At 35.5% G+C, this 17,862-nt stretch overlaps 1 protein-coding gene across 1 annotated transcript; it reads right to left on the minus strand.

The window, feature by feature from the left end:
* Positions 1–505: 505 nt before the first annotated feature.
* LOC112566803 (E3 ubiquitin-protein ligase HACE1-like) lies at positions 506–17,822 on the minus strand. The gene is given in 27 exon segments (XM_025243167.1): positions 506–1,939; positions 2,885–3,007; positions 3,855–3,925; positions 4,393–4,488; positions 4,739–4,870; positions 5,521–5,655; positions 5,811–5,872; positions 6,098–6,247; positions 6,536–6,623; positions 6,877–6,974; positions 7,152–7,257; positions 7,921–8,008; positions 9,040–9,111; positions 10,295–10,472; positions 10,475–10,679; positions 11,105–11,267; positions 11,465–11,571; positions 12,056–12,157; positions 12,994–13,090; positions 13,669–13,751; positions 14,125–14,178; positions 14,633–14,710; positions 15,017–15,092; positions 15,440–15,544; positions 15,892–15,981; positions 16,724–16,778; positions 17,666–17,822. Coding segments are annotated over 27 exon segments (2,781 nt in total). The 5' UTR covers positions 17,730–17,822; the 3' UTR covers positions 506–1,836.
* Between the last annotated feature and the right edge of the window lie 40 nt (positions 17,823–17,862).

A 17,862-nucleotide genomic window follows, 5' to 3' on the forward strand; every position in this document is an offset into this window, starting at 1 on the left:
CGAAGAAAATCAGATTACATAAACTGTGATGATAACAGTCATTTCCAACGCTTATGTGAAGCGTGGTTGCAAAACTTTGAATATATCTGGCAAAATTTCGTTACATACAGCCAAAACGCTAATTCTCATAGGTTGATGCTATGTTATGTACAATTCATCTAGACTTACAAGTTTGAAAAAATTCCACTTATTGCAGTAAACGTGATTGGGCGCACAAGAGACATAACGGAGCAAAGAAGTCTGCTTACATTCTATTCATGCACACAAACAAATTGAAGTGTACTCTCACTACATGGCGTTGCAACGTTAACAACATGAGAAATATTGCATTTTCCAATCTCAATCTGTGCTGAGCACAATATTGGGGAAGATAATATTTTTGCAATTCTTCTTCAAAATGTTTGTAAGGATATATCGTTTTGTTCCTTTCTGGTTTGGATTTTAAATGAGAACTGCTGATTTTCCTGGAGAATTTATTATGCCCAAGAACTTACAAGGCCAAGTCTAAAACTGGCTTAGCATTAATAAAAAAGATGCAGTCAGATATCCTCTCCCAAATTTTACAAATAAACTGACAATTTTTTTAACACAAGCAGCAAGAACTTCTTATGAGACGGGAGCAATCACAAGCCATCTCTCAGCCTAAGCCATTAGACTTCTTCACTGTTAAAATGGCAGAAAGGTGGCTTTACAACCTTGACCAACATATAAAATATGTGGCACATGAAGGTCATATAGCAATAATAACTATCCATCTGGAAAACACTGATATATACTAAGCTGTGTGAAAATATGAAAAATCTCTTTTAAATGATGTATTCTTCAAGCAGATGAACTGCATTTTTATCTGGCAATCATGAAAATCATTAAACAACAGGAGCGTGACAATAGTGGTTTAAAATAATGAAGATTTTGTGCCTTGGTCCTCATATTTATTAAATGTTTTATTGACCAGAGGGTGAAAGGCAGAACATTTTTGTGTGACATTCATGCACTCTAGCCATTGTTGTGGACCCTTTCCCAATTACAGTAACATGTAGATAATCTGTAACATCAATGAAGCCTGTATATCACCACTATAATAAACAACACTTAACAATTGCCACTATCTAGCCAACCACAGCCTTGGAAAAAAGCAAATTACTTTAAAAGGTTTCTGCTTTTTTTAAAACCTTAACAATATAGGTGCTGCCCTGTAAAGGCATCATCATTACTTTGCAATTTGAATATTTGTTGTATCACATATCACACTGAAAAATCATAATGAGTAGTCAGTCAAGCTAAATGTACCCAGCTGACGAGATGAGTACTGGATTTAATGTCTCAACTGAAGTACTCAATTGACATGATCAGTATTGGATTTCATGCTTCAAATGAAGCCACTAATGAGGGAAAAAGAAAAGCACAAAGTTTGGCACAATATAATGTTTCTTTCCTGAGAATGCTTTTCAGAAACATTCTTTCTCTTCCAAACATCATTGTGAACTTGCTTCACCTATTCCATTCTTTTCTTTTGTGCTGTTTTTTCATGTTTGTAATAACCCTTCAAATATTTTTTTTGATGGAATCCTTAGCCATGTTTTTCAAATTAAAATAGCTCTTTTATAAATCTTTTCAAGGTCATTAAAATAATATAGAATTTGAAGTTTTTGAAATATGATATGCTTTGTGACAATTAACATTCTTACATTTCTGTACAGATAGGTAGCAGACCTGTCATCAAAATTCTTATATAATACCAAACTACATTTATTCAACTTCATATTTTTCAACACGAGCAGTTCCCTACAAAAATTCGTTAATTGAGATCTTTATTTTGCTAGCTGGTCCTCTGGATCAGACAAGCCCATATCCCTGTCCTCCACATCTTAGCGCTGTCAACAAGCGGTCTTCTAGGTCTGCAAGAGTAGGATATTCTGGAAGTCTCAGTAGGTTGATGCTGAAACAAATGTTTACCCCTTTGCCTATTACAGTCTGGTGTAGAATCAACCTTGCATAACTAAATGACAAAAAGATAATAGGGCTTAGATTCTGAACAGAAGTTCCATCACATGCATTTGATTTTTAAAAAAGACTGCTACCAAACTTGTTACATAGCTTAAATAATAGCATATATGCACAATTATAACCATATTTAGTGACGTATTTGTTTTATTGAATGTTGCAATTTTTCTTCTCTTCTCTGCTTATTGCAGGGTTTCCCCATCTATAACATGCAAGGAATTTTTAGATGCTCAGTTGGTGTCTATAGTTTTGCCATCCCTTCCCACACCTTAGCCCAGGTGAAAAACGACACAATGTCTTTTCCACCAGTAGCAAAGAGTGGACATTTGCAAATTTATCATGATCTTTATCTTTGATGCTATGTCTTTATACATAAAAATACATTATTCAAATTTGACAAGAAGCAACTATGATGCATCTTTTTTCACTTTCCATCATTAGTTTATTAAAGTTCTTATGCAATGAGACCTCATGTTTTCAGACCCCACATTTTCAGCCTCCGCTAGACAAAATTTGTTGAGATGATTTGGATCTCTATTTTGTGATTTAGGTACATTTCTATGAGAAGGGAAACGCAGGTTTATTCAGTGTTAAAGCAACAAAAGATACCAAAAAAATGGACAAATAGCAAATAATAATAACAGTGTGATTTCGACAGAAAACTTTTAATGTCAATAGAAGGGGTACGAGGCGAAGAAATCAAGCTGTTTTCAGAACCCATCACTTTTTTGCTGTCTATAGCTAGGTTACAGAACAGTGTATGAGGTCATGCAGCAATATGTTGTGACAGACTGGGTTTTCTTATGACAAACAAGATTAAAAACCTGCAATTAATCTGATTACCTTTTAAGTGAGAGCACAGAGTCAAAAAAATACATACCAGGTACTAGTGGTGGGTAGAGGGTATGGGACAGTTGCTGCACAAGGTTGACGACTAATGGTAAACAGCTGGATTGATCCCCCGCTGGGTAACTGGCTAAAGCCTCCATATGGTACTCGTGAACTATGTAAAGAAGCATGTTTTCTTTGCATGATGTGATATTGTGTTAGAACAAGGATGATATTTAGAAAAATTAGTTTAGTCCTCAACTGACCACATTTGTGTAAACAATGAGTTAAGACTTACAAGCATAAAAAGACAACATAAATCAGAATGTAGCCCTGTACAGACTTGTACAATAAGAGGCAAATTCTGAACATGACATGTGAATGCACAACTCAAGAACAGTCTTATTGCCTAGAACTAACTGAAACACCTATACCGAAGTCCATGGGCTTTTTTTTAACATTGTATTTTCACTAGTCCTTAAATTCACTATTAGCAGCTTATGAGAAGCTGTATTAAGGGCTATTCTCACATTGTGAGGTTTGCATGGATAGGACATGATTCTATTTTTTGCAAGGTATGACCTACATTGCATGGCTGTAGCCAATTGAAATGCTTGAACACAGTAGGCTCCCTTTTACCTCCAAATTATAATGTGAAAATGACAAGGTCTAAGGAATAATGCTTAGTGTTAAATCACTGTGGGATAATAATATACCCATGTATATTTAACCAAGCCCTCACTCCCTCACCCACATCTGTTTCTTCTTCTATCTCTCTGCTTCTTCGTGTAATATGACTAAGACTGACAATGATTACCGAAAGTATCTTTTCGTTAATGTTATCTGCCATATTTGCTTATTACCCATAATCCTCTATGGATGACATCACCTTGCAAGACATTAGAGAGTGGCCTTGCTACGTGTGACTAGAATGGTGCTGCAAAGCTACATTGCAAGTGAAATATTGCATGTGTAAACCTTGAAAACTTTGTAACATGAGAATAACCCTTTAGAATACTCACCTTCCTGTGACAAACTGAAGTAGCTGTACCCTTTGTTGCTCTTTCATATGGTCCACAATATCCCAGAACCACTGTTAACATTAGCAGTTCACAAAGAGCTAAAAACACTCAATCATGGATTCCTACACAGGTATTGGTATTATAGTACAGCAATCTTAGAAACAATGAACTGTAACTGTTAGTGGTTTATCATATCTAGAACATTGAACATGATGAGTAGGGTGAAACTTTTCCCTCTGCCACCTTTTATCCTCAAATCGGGTGTGCATGAACTGATGAATGCATAGTAGCTGGCCTGTGCGATCATTTTGCTCCTAAATCGTATGCTCTAACCACACAGCTATATGTATCCCACATTGACACTTTTAATAAGTGTCTCTCCTAAAATTACCCAGCACTTACAACTAAAAATAACAATCAAAAAAAATTTTAAACCAAGATATAGTAACAGAGCACTCTTATATTTTTGGGAACTGAAACCCAGAGTAGTGCATAAAAGAGATCAGAAATAATAGGTCAAAGAGCAAAAGCCACAAACATGAATAATTTCTGAGTCATGCGTGTAGCCAGAGTAGGTGGTATTTGTCTTCCAGTCAGCCAGGTCTATTTCTGGCATCCCAGAGAGAAGTAGCTCCTGCACACACACAGATAAACTAAAGAATATTTATGTAGAAGGTTATCCAAGAGTGCAAACACACTTATGTTTAGACAACACATCAAACACGGAAATAAGTGTTCAAATACTTTTTCCCTACCACCCATCTCTCACCATTTTCCTTTTCTTTGCATCTCTGTCTCTTGCTCACCAAAAGCACAGTATCCATTTCTACAACAAAACCAAGTTATTTAACTTGCAATATATTGGAATTCAAAACTGAACTGACCAATTCATACTCATTGAAAAGTTGTACAAGCGTATGAGGAATGTAGTCATGGAAACCAGACAAGAAACTGTCTATCTGGGGCTTTATGGCACGTGTCATTCTTAGTTCTGTTACAAACTGCACATATTCTTTCTGAAAATAGAAAATCAGAGATAAAGGAATGTTAGCTTTCATTGCCAGTTGTCATGACAGATTTAGCAACAGCAGATGTTAAAACTTCTCACCTGCTCATCTCATGAAAAGTGCAAGAAGAAAATTTTTATATTACAGATACTCTAGTACATTTACCAACAGATTAAAAATTTTCTTTTCCACTTATATTAATCTTCCTTACTTTTGAACAATTCACACACTTGCTGGGTGACATAAGACAGAGTATTGTGCCTGACTACTGCAAAGTGGTAAATGCAACATGCATGTCTCCAAGTGGTAACATATGGTCCATCAGGTGACTGAGACATAAGACCACAGAGTACACGCAGTTTTAGTTTATTCCTTGTTACTCCTTGAGGAGAATAGGGCCACGTAGAGAGTACACATAACAGTCAATTTTGTTTTCAACAAAGCATCAATAGTGACAGTAATCAATATAAATTTCGCAATTCATGTTGCTCTAAACAAAGGACCATATGCTACTGAAAACTGGCATTTTGAGTTGGAAAGCTACTGATAAGGAATTCTGAAGACAAGTAAGATCAGGCAAATGGGATGCTGAGATAGCAAAGTTCCAATGAAATAAATACAATGAAAAACAAATTAAAGGGTGAAAATGAAATTTGTACCTTGTTTACTTCATTTACAGCCACCTTCGATCCTCCTGGAATGAGTTCTACCTCTTGCATAATGCCAAAGACATCAGTCTCCACACTGAAAGTCAGGTCAAGGCCAAGGTTGCTGATGTCATTGTCCAGGAGCCACTGCATCAAACAAGGGAATTGAACTGTGAGACTGGTCTTCAGTTTGGTGATTTTTGCAGATCCTTCTTGAACCCATTTCATCCTTACCTACACATGCATGCATGCATGAACATGCAAAATTTTCAGCTTATATGCTGTCTTTATTGTATAAATACCTGAAGGTTTTTTGCATATTCTGGATCTATTGAAGCAACATCCTGATAGTTTACAGGAATACCTGAAACAAAAACAGCCAGCACTGATCAAATGATAGGGTTATATTATTGTGTAGTCCATAACAGCATTGTTGTAGACTTAATCTACTTACAGGATGGAAAACCCACAGCATGGTAGTGCTCCATCTCACAGTAACTATGGCGTGGATTACATTCCAGAATGAAAAAAAATGGAGAAATAAGAAAAATCTTCTTAGAATTTTAGGAGAAATTTTATTGCTGTTTACCCAGAATATGCTTGTAAAAGGAGCGAGTGAAGTAAGTAGCTAATAACTGACGATGAAATAAGGCTAATCCCAAGAGACGTCCAGTGAAACGGAAGTAGTTCAAATGATCTGGATTGATGGAAGAGTTACTGTTGGGCTGGAATGTACAACCTGTTCAAAACAACAATAAGCAAAATTTACTGTAAAATTAACAGGATTGAAGAATGAGCAAAACTCATAATGTGCTTTGCTCAAGAGCACACCCTCTGGGCTAAAATTCAACATGCTTTTATTTAACATAGTATGCTTTTATTTAAAGGTAAATATGGTCAAACGGAACTGAAATGGGATTGGATTCTTTGCATGCTCATAAATGAACTTATAAAAAAAGGCACTGTACAATTTTTTTTTAAATAAAGAGGAAGGTAATTGCTTGGTCTAAGCTATTTATTTACTCACCATCTGCAGACATGGTAAAGAGAGCATAGTCAGGGTTCAGGAGCTCTCTTGACAGCAAATCAAACCATTCTCGCACCAGACCCTGACCCTGAAAATCAACATCAAGTGTGATTCTTTAAGCAGAGTAGTTACATTACACAAAGCATTAACCCATACAGTTGCCTCTAATCATCAGTCTCCCTCCCAAACTATACATCCATGAAACTATACTTGTTTTCTAATTTTGAGCTAGAAAAGGTGTAAATGGTAATAATTATTACACGCTCCTCTGCCACACGAAGAGAGCACTTTCTGATCACCATGTACTCCTACCTAATGGCCACAGCACTCTGATTACTTACCATGCCCTCTTCTCCATTGAACTGCACAGTGAGAGTTGACTTCAGTTTGTCTGGAGACTGGTGCAGAACTTCTTCACAACTTGTGCTGAACACCTGCTCTGTAATAATATCATGCATAAAAAAAAAAATAAGCGCTTAATACAATGATTTCCTATGTGCAATTAGTCATATATGTCATATATATATATACACACACTAATTAACGATATGTGTGTATATGAAAAATATATCAAAATGTAACTGAATTGTAAAAAGTGATACTGGAAAACATTTACCTCTGTTAACTCTGACAAGTCCATGGTTCTCTTCGTTGGATGCGAATGACAACATGTCTGGTGTTGGGAGGTTTTCGTAAAACCACTGCCTTCGGCTTTCAAATGGCTACCAAAAGACATCACCATGAGAGAAATAAAAAGTGAACTGAAAAGATGTTTTCAAAGCAAAAGTAAATCAAACAGCATGTTACCAAAATTAAAGGCTATTTCCATTGATTTACACACCTAGATCTATGCCTAAGCATGCACAATCTCTCTCTCATTCACCAACCCCACTTCCTTTCTCCATACCCCTCTTCTATCTCTTTTCCAACAGACTGTTAGAGGTTGATGGTTATAATGATATTTTAAATATTTTTTAAAACAATAAAAATGCAATATATATATATAGAGCAAAATTACACAGCATGTGCTCTGTGATTGAGACAAAAAAAAGAAATATGCAGTACATGAAGGAATGGAAGGATGGGCAAAATTCGTGACTGTAGACTGCGGCAGAGAAAGTGCACTGTTAATCAACAATGTTTCAGACTAAATGAGACCGATGTCCTACATCAGTTCATTAATTGCTTTTACAGTTTTGCACTTGGGCTTATCAACAAGAAGCTTAACACAATGTTACTCAGTATATGTAATTGTTATTAAGCAACACACAACTTAAAATCTATCTCTCTAAAAAGAAGCAGCTGGCAACCCTGTTGTGGTTTATTGGTACTTTTATTATTAGAATTATTTTTATTAGTGCATAAGGTAAAGAGTAAGAACTTACCTGACGATGGACGATTGTGAGAAAATTGGACATGAGCTCAGGACAGGACAGAAGGAAATGAAAGTGATTGAAAATCAGCTGGGGATCTCTGGAAACAGGAGGAAAGATCATGCAGATTCAGGTAAAGCAGGGGTGGGGAACCTTTTTTCCTCAAAGGGCCATTTTAATATGTATAACATCATTTACGGGCCACACAAAATTATCTATTTAAAAATTAGCTTATTCTATTTGATCTCATTGGTCAAGCTGTAGTTTTTCCACAGAGTGTGAATACTTTTGCAACATGTACAATCCCAGCCTTCCTCTCCATTGCTGTTCTCTCAGTTACCACAATCTGCTTTTTTTAAATACAAGGTACATTTACAGTTCACACACACAGACATGCTTGCACTTGCACATGCACAAATAAATTCATAAATCCAAACGAAAGTTTACCAGTCATAACTTTACATATGCTCATCCTTTGAAATCAATGAAAAAATGATAGGACATGAAGGCCTGAATGGCTCACAGCAATATTGACAATCATTTTTTATTTATTTAATGAAGAACAATATGCTTATCAACAACCGACATCAAACCATAGTCTACCATGTGCATACTTTTTCAGTATAGTTGGAAAACAAACACTTCTTACACTTGTTGTTTTCTCCTTCAGTGAGTAGGAGACAAAAGAATGAACTTTCCTGACCAGTCAGTTGAATTTCAAAATATTTATGAACCTTGCTTCCCTTCTCCCTTTCCTTTTTTAAAAGAAATCCTAGTGCTAGTGCTAGTGCTAGTGCTAGTGCTAGTGCAAGTGCAAGTGCTCCACCAAATTACTGCTAGTATTTCAGAGCTAGCAAGTGGACATCAGTTAGTTGATTTGAAAGCTATCCAAAGCAAAAAACGAATAAAAGATCCCAAGAAGTTATGAAAAAAGAAACCCCCCAAAATCGAAGATGAACCAAAAAAAACCTCCCATAATTTTTTAGCATTAGCTATTATTCCCACAACATTAAAAAAATTTCCAAAATGATAATGGCTAACCAGTCAGGGTAAACAGGTCTACATACTGTCATGTTTCTGTGAAACCACTTGACTCCAGAAATAATTACAAAGAGGAAACTTATGTCTCACCTTTCCACAAAGAGTTTCAAAGTCTTGATATGTCTTTGAAAAAAGGCGAAGAACTGGGATGATTTTTCAGAACTGCAAGAAAACATAATTGAGACATAAGAACAAAGATTACACATCCTGCTCTATGAAAACGTATACATGTACTCAAAAGACATGATAACACACATTACACATCCTATTCCATGAAAAAAAAACATGAGAACAAAGATTACACACCCTGTTCTATGAACAGGTACTATCAAAAGATAAATAGGCAACAGTGCTATGACTGTCTGCTACAATACTACATATCTGAGAGAGAGAGAGAGATCTGAACTGAAGAACAAATGACAGATTCAAAACCACAATAAGCTTTAATAACTTGTAGCTAGCGCAGTGCATCTTGTTTCATTAAATTAACATGGGGTTTAGCAATGAAAAATATTAAGTCTGATCATCATTCAGCTTAAGGTTTCTTTCAGAGATGTACAGAATATGATGTTGGAACAGGAAACAAATTCCTTTATGATGCAGAAATGAAAAAATTATCTCTGATATTCTGACAAGATATACACTCCTTAAAACTTTGCCTTTCCTTTGATCACTGCATTATAAGAATCTTGCAAATACTAAATATTTGGTAAGTACTAAATGCCCAGAAACTATGGAAATCCCTTTCAAATAACCTCTATCACATTAATTTCACTAGAAATTTCCCCCAAATGTAGTGAATAAGTAGCAGATTCAAGAAATAATTTCCCTCTTTTAAGAATTCAGTTTCTTACTTGCTGTGCTAGAGCTTTACTGGTGGTGTTTCAATTGAATACACTCATACTTGCGTGTGCTGTATGTGCGCAAGTGAGTGAGAGTGTATGGAAGTGATCAACCTATGTATGTATATCCATATGTGTCAGCACTGGATTTTTTCGTTACGTTTTGCACATTTTAAAATTTCTTTGTAAAGTGAGGAGAGGGGAGCATGGTTTTGACTAGGGCATGGCACTCCTGGTTACTATTATTAAAGTGAAGAGATTTCAAATCCTGTTTTTGAAAACACTAAAGATACAATTATGTAGATGGTGTAACTACAGTTTGGTCAAATATACAGCAAGTGAGCAAGAAATTCTGTTAAAGAGTTAAAAGATAAATCCACACCTCACTAGCTAAACAAAAAATTTCAATAAGCGATTTGAATGTTAGAGTAACAAAACTTCTACAAGTCCAAGTCAATCTAATCATTGGCTTCTTCAAAAGGAACTTTTTAAACTTGGCAAACCTGTTTTTGTTGCTTTGTGAACACATGTAAAAAGCCCGAATCAAGGCACACACACGAGGCACAGCAGGTGAGAAGCTGCCGCTTTTGTCTTTTTCTTCTATTTTTGGCGTGGGCGTGGATGATGAAACAGAGCAAGCCAGCAGACTAGCATCCCCAGAAAAGACTTCACATAGTTTTTCCGCTAGCAGCTTCTCTGACACTGAATTTTCGCCATTCCTATCCACATCTGCAGCGCAAGGACATATAATTCGTGGTCACTGGGAGACAGCATGCCATTCTGGCTACACACTTTGACTGGCTGGTCTGATGTGGTGTCCTCATGCAGGAGTTCTGAATCCATGAGCGTCAGTATGTCCTCTAACTGCTGCCACAGCATTTGCAAACACTGCAACATAGCACAAAGTAACAGGCATATACGTTTACACGACAATAAGAATATTGACAATTACATGGAAAAATAACTTAAAAATTATCAGCATAAATTGAGTATGCAAAGACAATTTTAACTTTTAAATAAGATTTTCAACTTTTTTTAAGACATGCATGGCAAGAAAGTCAGTAGGCATTTTCTTCCTTATACCATACCAAATCCTGAACAAAGTCACAGGTCAATCGCATTTCTCAAAATTATAATAAGAATGCACCTTGCAACTTAAGATATGAAGAAAAAGACAAAATGGCTGAATCATGTGAAATCTACAAACACACCTAACTACAAAATAGGATTTAAAAAAAGAATGCCTGTTATTGGTAAATCATTCAATATGGATGTAGCTAGTGTAGCTAGCAAAATCATAATTTCATACTAACCAGTCTGTCACTGAGTGGCTGTGTATGTGTATTTTCTTTGTGGCTTTCAAGCAGGTCGTGTACATCAGGTTTAGGGGATGTCGGCTGTATCTTCTCAGCTCGTAACAGTATTCGGACAACTCTTATAAGACTATCTGTGTTTCCCTCCTCTTGGCTCATGTTACTGTGCATCAGAAGACATTCTCATTGATATCACAATGGCATGTATATGAAAAAAAAAATATGAACATTACATTCACAGGCAAATTTAACTGAGGCTCTGTACAGATTTGACAAGCACAATAAAATATGCTTTAGTGTGCCATGCATGTGCAATACTAATTCACGAAAAAAATGTCACCTGAGTCCATTGTGTCTGACCTGAGTAGGTGGTGTCCAGTAATGGACAGTCTCTCAGATAAGCCTTCAACTACCCTCTCCTTCATCCCTCTTTCACGCCCACACAGGTAGGTTAGGACTTTCAATACCTGAAACAGGAAGTTTGCTTACATATTTGTACTTTATTTTGTTTCCATCTGCAAATTTATTTGTCTTTATTATTTTCCAACTCATTGTTTATATATTTACAATGCCTATACAATTACATAATGCATTTCCCTTGTTTACTTTCAGATTCTACTCATAAACCAATGACTAACATACATCTACTTTAAATTTCTACTGTTTATACAAAATGGGGAAGTTATTTTTGCTAACCGATAAGCACCATCCCTGCATGGTATATGCTCCTCTGAACCATGCCTAGATGGCACCTAGGATAATTTACAGCCCAACACTGAGCAGAAATAACATAAAAATTTATTTATATGCAAGCTACTATTTAAAAATAAAAACTGGTACTTTTGAAGAATATTAAGAAAGTAAGAACAAGTGCCATCATAAAATCTGGAAAGGTCTTCCTGGAATTAAACATTTCCATATTATATATATTTTTTATATGACTTTACTCACATTATCTTCTGAGATTGTGACATTACAAGCTGTTTGTAGCATAGAATCAAAAAGCCTTGGCCATTGGCGAAGCAGCACTTCACAGGTTTCACCATAGCCTTCCTGCAAAATAAGCATGGACTGAGATCTATCATGTTACTGAAAAATCCACCCCTAGCTGTATTTTTGATAAATATCATGAAAGTGATTTGCTTAAACAAATGTAGAATTTTGCAATATCCCAAGGTTGGCTGGTTGTGTTTTATGCCATGCCAGCAACTAAGTTATATCACGGCAAGCACAGTATCCCAAAAACATTACAAAGTAATGTTGCAACGGCATAATTTGTTGCTAAGTCAGATGTAAAAGAAAGCAGATAATTTTCTTGGCAATGATGGATGCAATCATAAGCTAGCAGAAAAACTTATTTCCTCTTGTAGAAATATGCATCAGTTTTTAAAACCAAGCCTCTCAGATCCCAGTGTATCCTCCAGTGATTCAGACTGTGTGAAAACATGCAGTAGTTGCAAGCGATCTGTCTATAGCCTTTGCCTAGTTGCAGTTTGTTTCTGGGTGGATGAGGTCTTGAGGTATGAGGAATTAGGTCAAGCAAACCCAGGATGGTGATAACAATAATAAATTTATTTTATAATCACTTACGACTGGATAAAAACAGTAAAAAAAATCATAACAAAAGTTTAACAATGCAGCTAAAGAGAAAAGTAACAAAGACTACAAATAATTTCCATCAAAGACACATATTCAACAGAAACAATTCCATGCATATATTCAAAAACAAAGTGATCTCCATTACATTCTTGTTAACGTATGCATCAAACACACCACAAAAAAGTAAATGAAAGACTGGTGCCAGAGACAGAGAAAGATACGAATTAAAGCTAATGACATGATGCAGTAACTACAAAGTACCAACACACCAACAATCCACAATTCCGTACCTCCAGACATATAGCTAAAGGTGTCTTGCCACCGTCCTCAGGCCGTAGCTCTGCACCTCTTTTCAGTAATGCATCCACAGCTTCATGCTGCCCATGTCTTGAAAAGAGGGGTGGAAATCATAGAGCTAAATCTTTTGTTTGTCAAAATATAATATAAAGTTGTTGTTTTTTTGTTGGTTTTTGGGGGGTTTTGAGCCTACCTTCAATGGTGGGTAAAGCGCTCTCTCCATCAACTTTATTTCTGTTCTGCTCTGCACTGTGCTTGCATGTTTGTGTATTTATGAAGATGCAACCCTAAAAAGCCTTTATGTAAAGCACTTTGAGTCTGGCTGATGCTGGAGAAAGAATGCCATATAAATGTGCTAATTATTATTATAAGCAAAGTGTCTTTGATTATACTCTAATGAATGGATGCTCATAAATGGATTCTGCCTGAAAAGTTACCAAGTTTTTGCGTAAACAGATTCACACTTGTTCAAACATGCTTTTGGATGATACATAATAATACAGACATAGACATGCATGTACACACAGACGCACACTCTCTCTCTCTTAAATAGTCTTCATGTCTGTGGCTGGTAAAAACTGTCCTATGACAGATAAAAAGAATTTTATGAGACTAATTTTTATGTTGTTATATTTATGTTTGCTGCAAAAGAAGTGTAGGAAACTGACTTGCAAGCAAAGTGTAAAGGTGTCCAACCATTGTTATTGGGTTTGTTGACATTAGCACCATTGTCAAGAAGGCATCGCAGTGTCTGTAAATCATAAAGACAGAAACAAACACATCCTAAAATGTTTTCATTATAAACACAACAGTCACAAATTATTATTCTAAAGTTACCAACCAGATGATCAGTATCAGTATAAAAGCTGCATGTTCCCATATGCATCCATATATGTGTGCATGTGATTGTGCGCACATGCATGCATGCACACACAGATTACCAATACCTCTCTTGAGAAAAAAAAGAATGAAGGAAAACATGAAGTAAAATTTGCGGGAATGTCATAAGTTTTTAAAAAAGAATACTGTTCAAATGAGCGAATTTTCCTAACAAAATGATCACTTGTTTTGTCTTGTATACTCCTCCTATCACAAGAATAAAAAACATATTGTCTTTGACTCACATTTAAATGGCCATTTTGGCAAGCAACATGGAGTGGTGTTTGGCCTTGAGCATCCTAAAACCAAAACGATTTTTTTAAAACTGCAAAGCTGTAACACATGACTACAAAGTCAAGGTCAAAATGTATTTTCAGAAAAAAAGTCAAAATATATTTCTGAGGCATTATTAAGATGCTAAGACCAGGAGTTTATACTAACAGAGACAGAGGGCTTAACCTACCATTTTTAAATGTATAGAAAGCCATAGGAAAATTTAACAGGCATGAAACAGATGGAGAAAATAAAACAGGTGAAGACATTTATAAGGCAGTTACAAATCTTCAACACTTTGCAAAAGTTACAGATATTGTTAAACTAACCATGAATGCCCATTAGAAAATTATTCTCAGGGGTGTACAAATTACAGTTGTAGAAGGATCAGTTACAAAGGATATTTTTTCCTGTCTGATATATAAAAACACAACAGAAAGATAAACAGAAATTAGAAAAGGTTCTAGTTAACATACTAACCTCAATGTTTACATCTTTGATCCTTGAAAGCATGTCTTGCAGAAGCTCTGTACGGCCATTGACAGCCAGCCAGTGAACCTAGAATGACAGCCTCAGATTGAAGATTCAAGATACTCATGCTCCCTATTCCATGTGGGTGTGCACACACAAAGACATAAGACACACCAGTCTCTGCAAACATACAAACTCCAAAATTCATGATTTATACGTTAAAAGATCCATGTTTAGTCTCTATATGACAGCTTTTTTTTGTAAAGCATCTTGTTATAGGTTCATTGTGGGCTTGTAGTCTTTTTAAATGGATGAGGTTGTCAAATGTTTAATGAAAATTGTAGCTGTCTTCAAATCCAAAGCTTTCCCGTCAGCAAAGGATGTAACACTTACTGCTGTAAGTCCTTCATTGTTTCGGATGTTGATGTCACATTCATACTCCAGTAACTTGTTAAGACATTTTCTCTGACTGAAAGAAAAACCATTTAAATGAAAGGAATGATTACTCTCAGAGATCAAAAGAAAAAAACTTTTGCAAGATAGAGGATTTGACTTCGACAAAGGACTTTTTAATAGTACAGAAAATAATCTTAGAAAACTACATCAATGACATTCACTTTGAATTATTTTTATTTTATTATTTAGCTGTAACAGAGATAACAATGTTTCACACTGAAAGCCAATGAAACTAATGTAGTAGTCTATTACAACTTTCCAAATAAGTGAAAATCTTAAAAAAAAAAGTAAATCCCATTATGTCCCAAAGGCCATGTGCATGATCAACTATCCTTTACAGAAAGAAATGTTATTAAATACCCATTTTTAGCTGCCAGATGAAGCGGTGTAAATCCTGACTTGTCCTGCAAGTTGACTTCAGCTTTTTTCTTTAGAAGAAGACATAATGTCTCATATGCCCCACAGCTGACAGTGAAAAACATACAAGTGACAGAAAAACTAAGAAAGTGTTGACTTAGTGAAGATGCTCATTCCACAACAACTAAAATATTTCCACCTTGTGACTAACACTATATGACAGTTCAGCAGAAGAGTAAACTTTAACAACTGAAAGAAAATTGTGATTGATTTCATTTATTTCACTTAAATGGATATATGCACTAGAGTGCATTAAATGGGCATCATGATAATGAGAACACACTCTCTCACATACATACAGAAAGACACCCAAACCCCAAAATTTAAATTCAAAGATTCCCTAATGGGATTAGTTTGGTTGCAAAAGAAATATAAAAATTATCCACATCTCTTACTTTGCTGCTACATGAAGCAAACTCCTTTGAGGGCGTCCACATTGGAATGATACACAAAACTTGGAGTTGGACAAAAGATCTGCTACTGACCTATGAATATCCAAATATTTAGCTATAAAACTTCACTAGTTGCAAAAACAAATGAAGAAAATGCAAATAGGCAACATTATATTTTGCAGCAGGTATAGTAAAGCTCATGAAATTATCAAAGATTATAATGTATTAAAGTCTGACGGGTATTATTCTCTACTGCTCCACATGTCCATTAACACAATCCAGTGATAAACTAATCAGCATTCAAAAGAAATTTCCATAAAAATAAAATTGTATACAATGAATCTTCAATTAATATAAAACAATTATTTATACCATCCACAGGACCAGGTAGATTGTCTGAAACTATGGTCTTTATATTGACAGTAAACTATAAGAAAAAAAGGGCAGAAGTGTTCATCCTTAAAGAAATAATTAAGGGAATTTAACTGTACCTGTTGTTGGGAATGTGTGTCTGTGTGGGAGAGAAAATGTGTGTATATCTATATTATCTTTTTTTATATCATGTCTATTTATATATTTTTGCTAGTATGAGCACTATCTTGAATTGCCCATGGGGATAAGGATAAATAAAGTTGTATTGTAAAATAAAAAGTAAATGATGAAATAAAGCATTAACAAGAATATTACATACTGTTTTCTTCATTGACTTGCTGATTACACAATCCTTAACAGTTGTATAAGAAAGAGAAACAAGTGGCTTATCATCATCCTAAGAATGCAGTGAAGTTAAATGTATGAGAAATTTAAACTTTATTAACTTTAGAATAATATTCACCTGTGTTGATTGGCGATCACCATAGGCATCAAAATATAAAAGGCTTCCTTGTCATCTGTATCAGGAAAACAAGCATAGAGGAAATAACATTCTAATTAAAAACATTAATTAGTTAAAACAACTACTAACTAAAATTTGGTAACCTCTAGTTTTATTTTGGTACTATTCAAGTATTGTGTGCGGATTGTTCCAGAAGGGTTGGGTGTGTGTGTGTGAGTGAGAGAAAGAAAAAAAGAGACAGTATGCATGTGGATAAGGGTGTGCATGCATGCACATGTGTGTGATGTAGAGTTGGGCGGGGCAGGTGTGTGATAGATTGAGAGAGCGAGAAAAAAGTCACTGAGAGAAAGCTGCAAAATGTGAATGAATGAATAAGTTGTAATACCTACAGGAAGAAAACAATGGAAAGGAATACTCATGTGGAAACAGAAAGAGTGGAAGGCAAAATGTGAGGGATGTAATATGTGGCTAGCATAACCAGCTGCAACACTAAGAGGGATTCCAAGCATTCTACAGGTAAAGTTCAAAATAAGCTTCATTTACCGACACAACACTCCTCATAAATCACTTATCATGATACTTAATAAACAAAAATAAAAGGCAGGGTGCATCTGACAGTATCTCTAATTCTAAATGTTCTTTCTGAGCTATGATTATAACATCGATCTCCAGAACTACAGTGTTTTTATGTTTCATTTTAAAACCAGTAATAATACATAAAATAGCCTTATTATCAACATACCCTTTCTTCATTCAGCTTAATGATACTGCAGATTACATTATGTGAAATTCTATTCGACTTTGGGATCAGGGTAATCAATAAACGCATTAGCAATAGACTAACAACATCCTTCAAATCATCGAAAACTCTCGGGTGGGGTTTTCTACAGGCTCCCAACGAAATCTGTTGCTTTTCATCGACACTCGTCTTCCGTATCTTACCTTGCGGTAACTCAGCTGTTCTTCCACGTTTGAGACTAGCAGCAATTTTCTGAAGAAACGCCATCATTCTAATTTCTTCCGAGTCATCGTATTCTAAATCCAGGACATATATCGACAGAAGCCATGTTGTCAAGGGACGCTACCTACTTGTTCCACAAATAAACATTCGTCAGCCTTGTCCTCGTCCTCCTCCATCA

Source organism: Pomacea canaliculata, linkage group LG6 (genome assembly GCF_003073045.1).
Source record: "Pomacea canaliculata isolate SZHN2017 linkage group LG6, ASM307304v1, whole genome shotgun sequence".
NCBI lineage: Eukaryota > Metazoa > Mollusca > Gastropoda > Architaenioglossa > Ampullariidae > Pomacea > Pomacea canaliculata.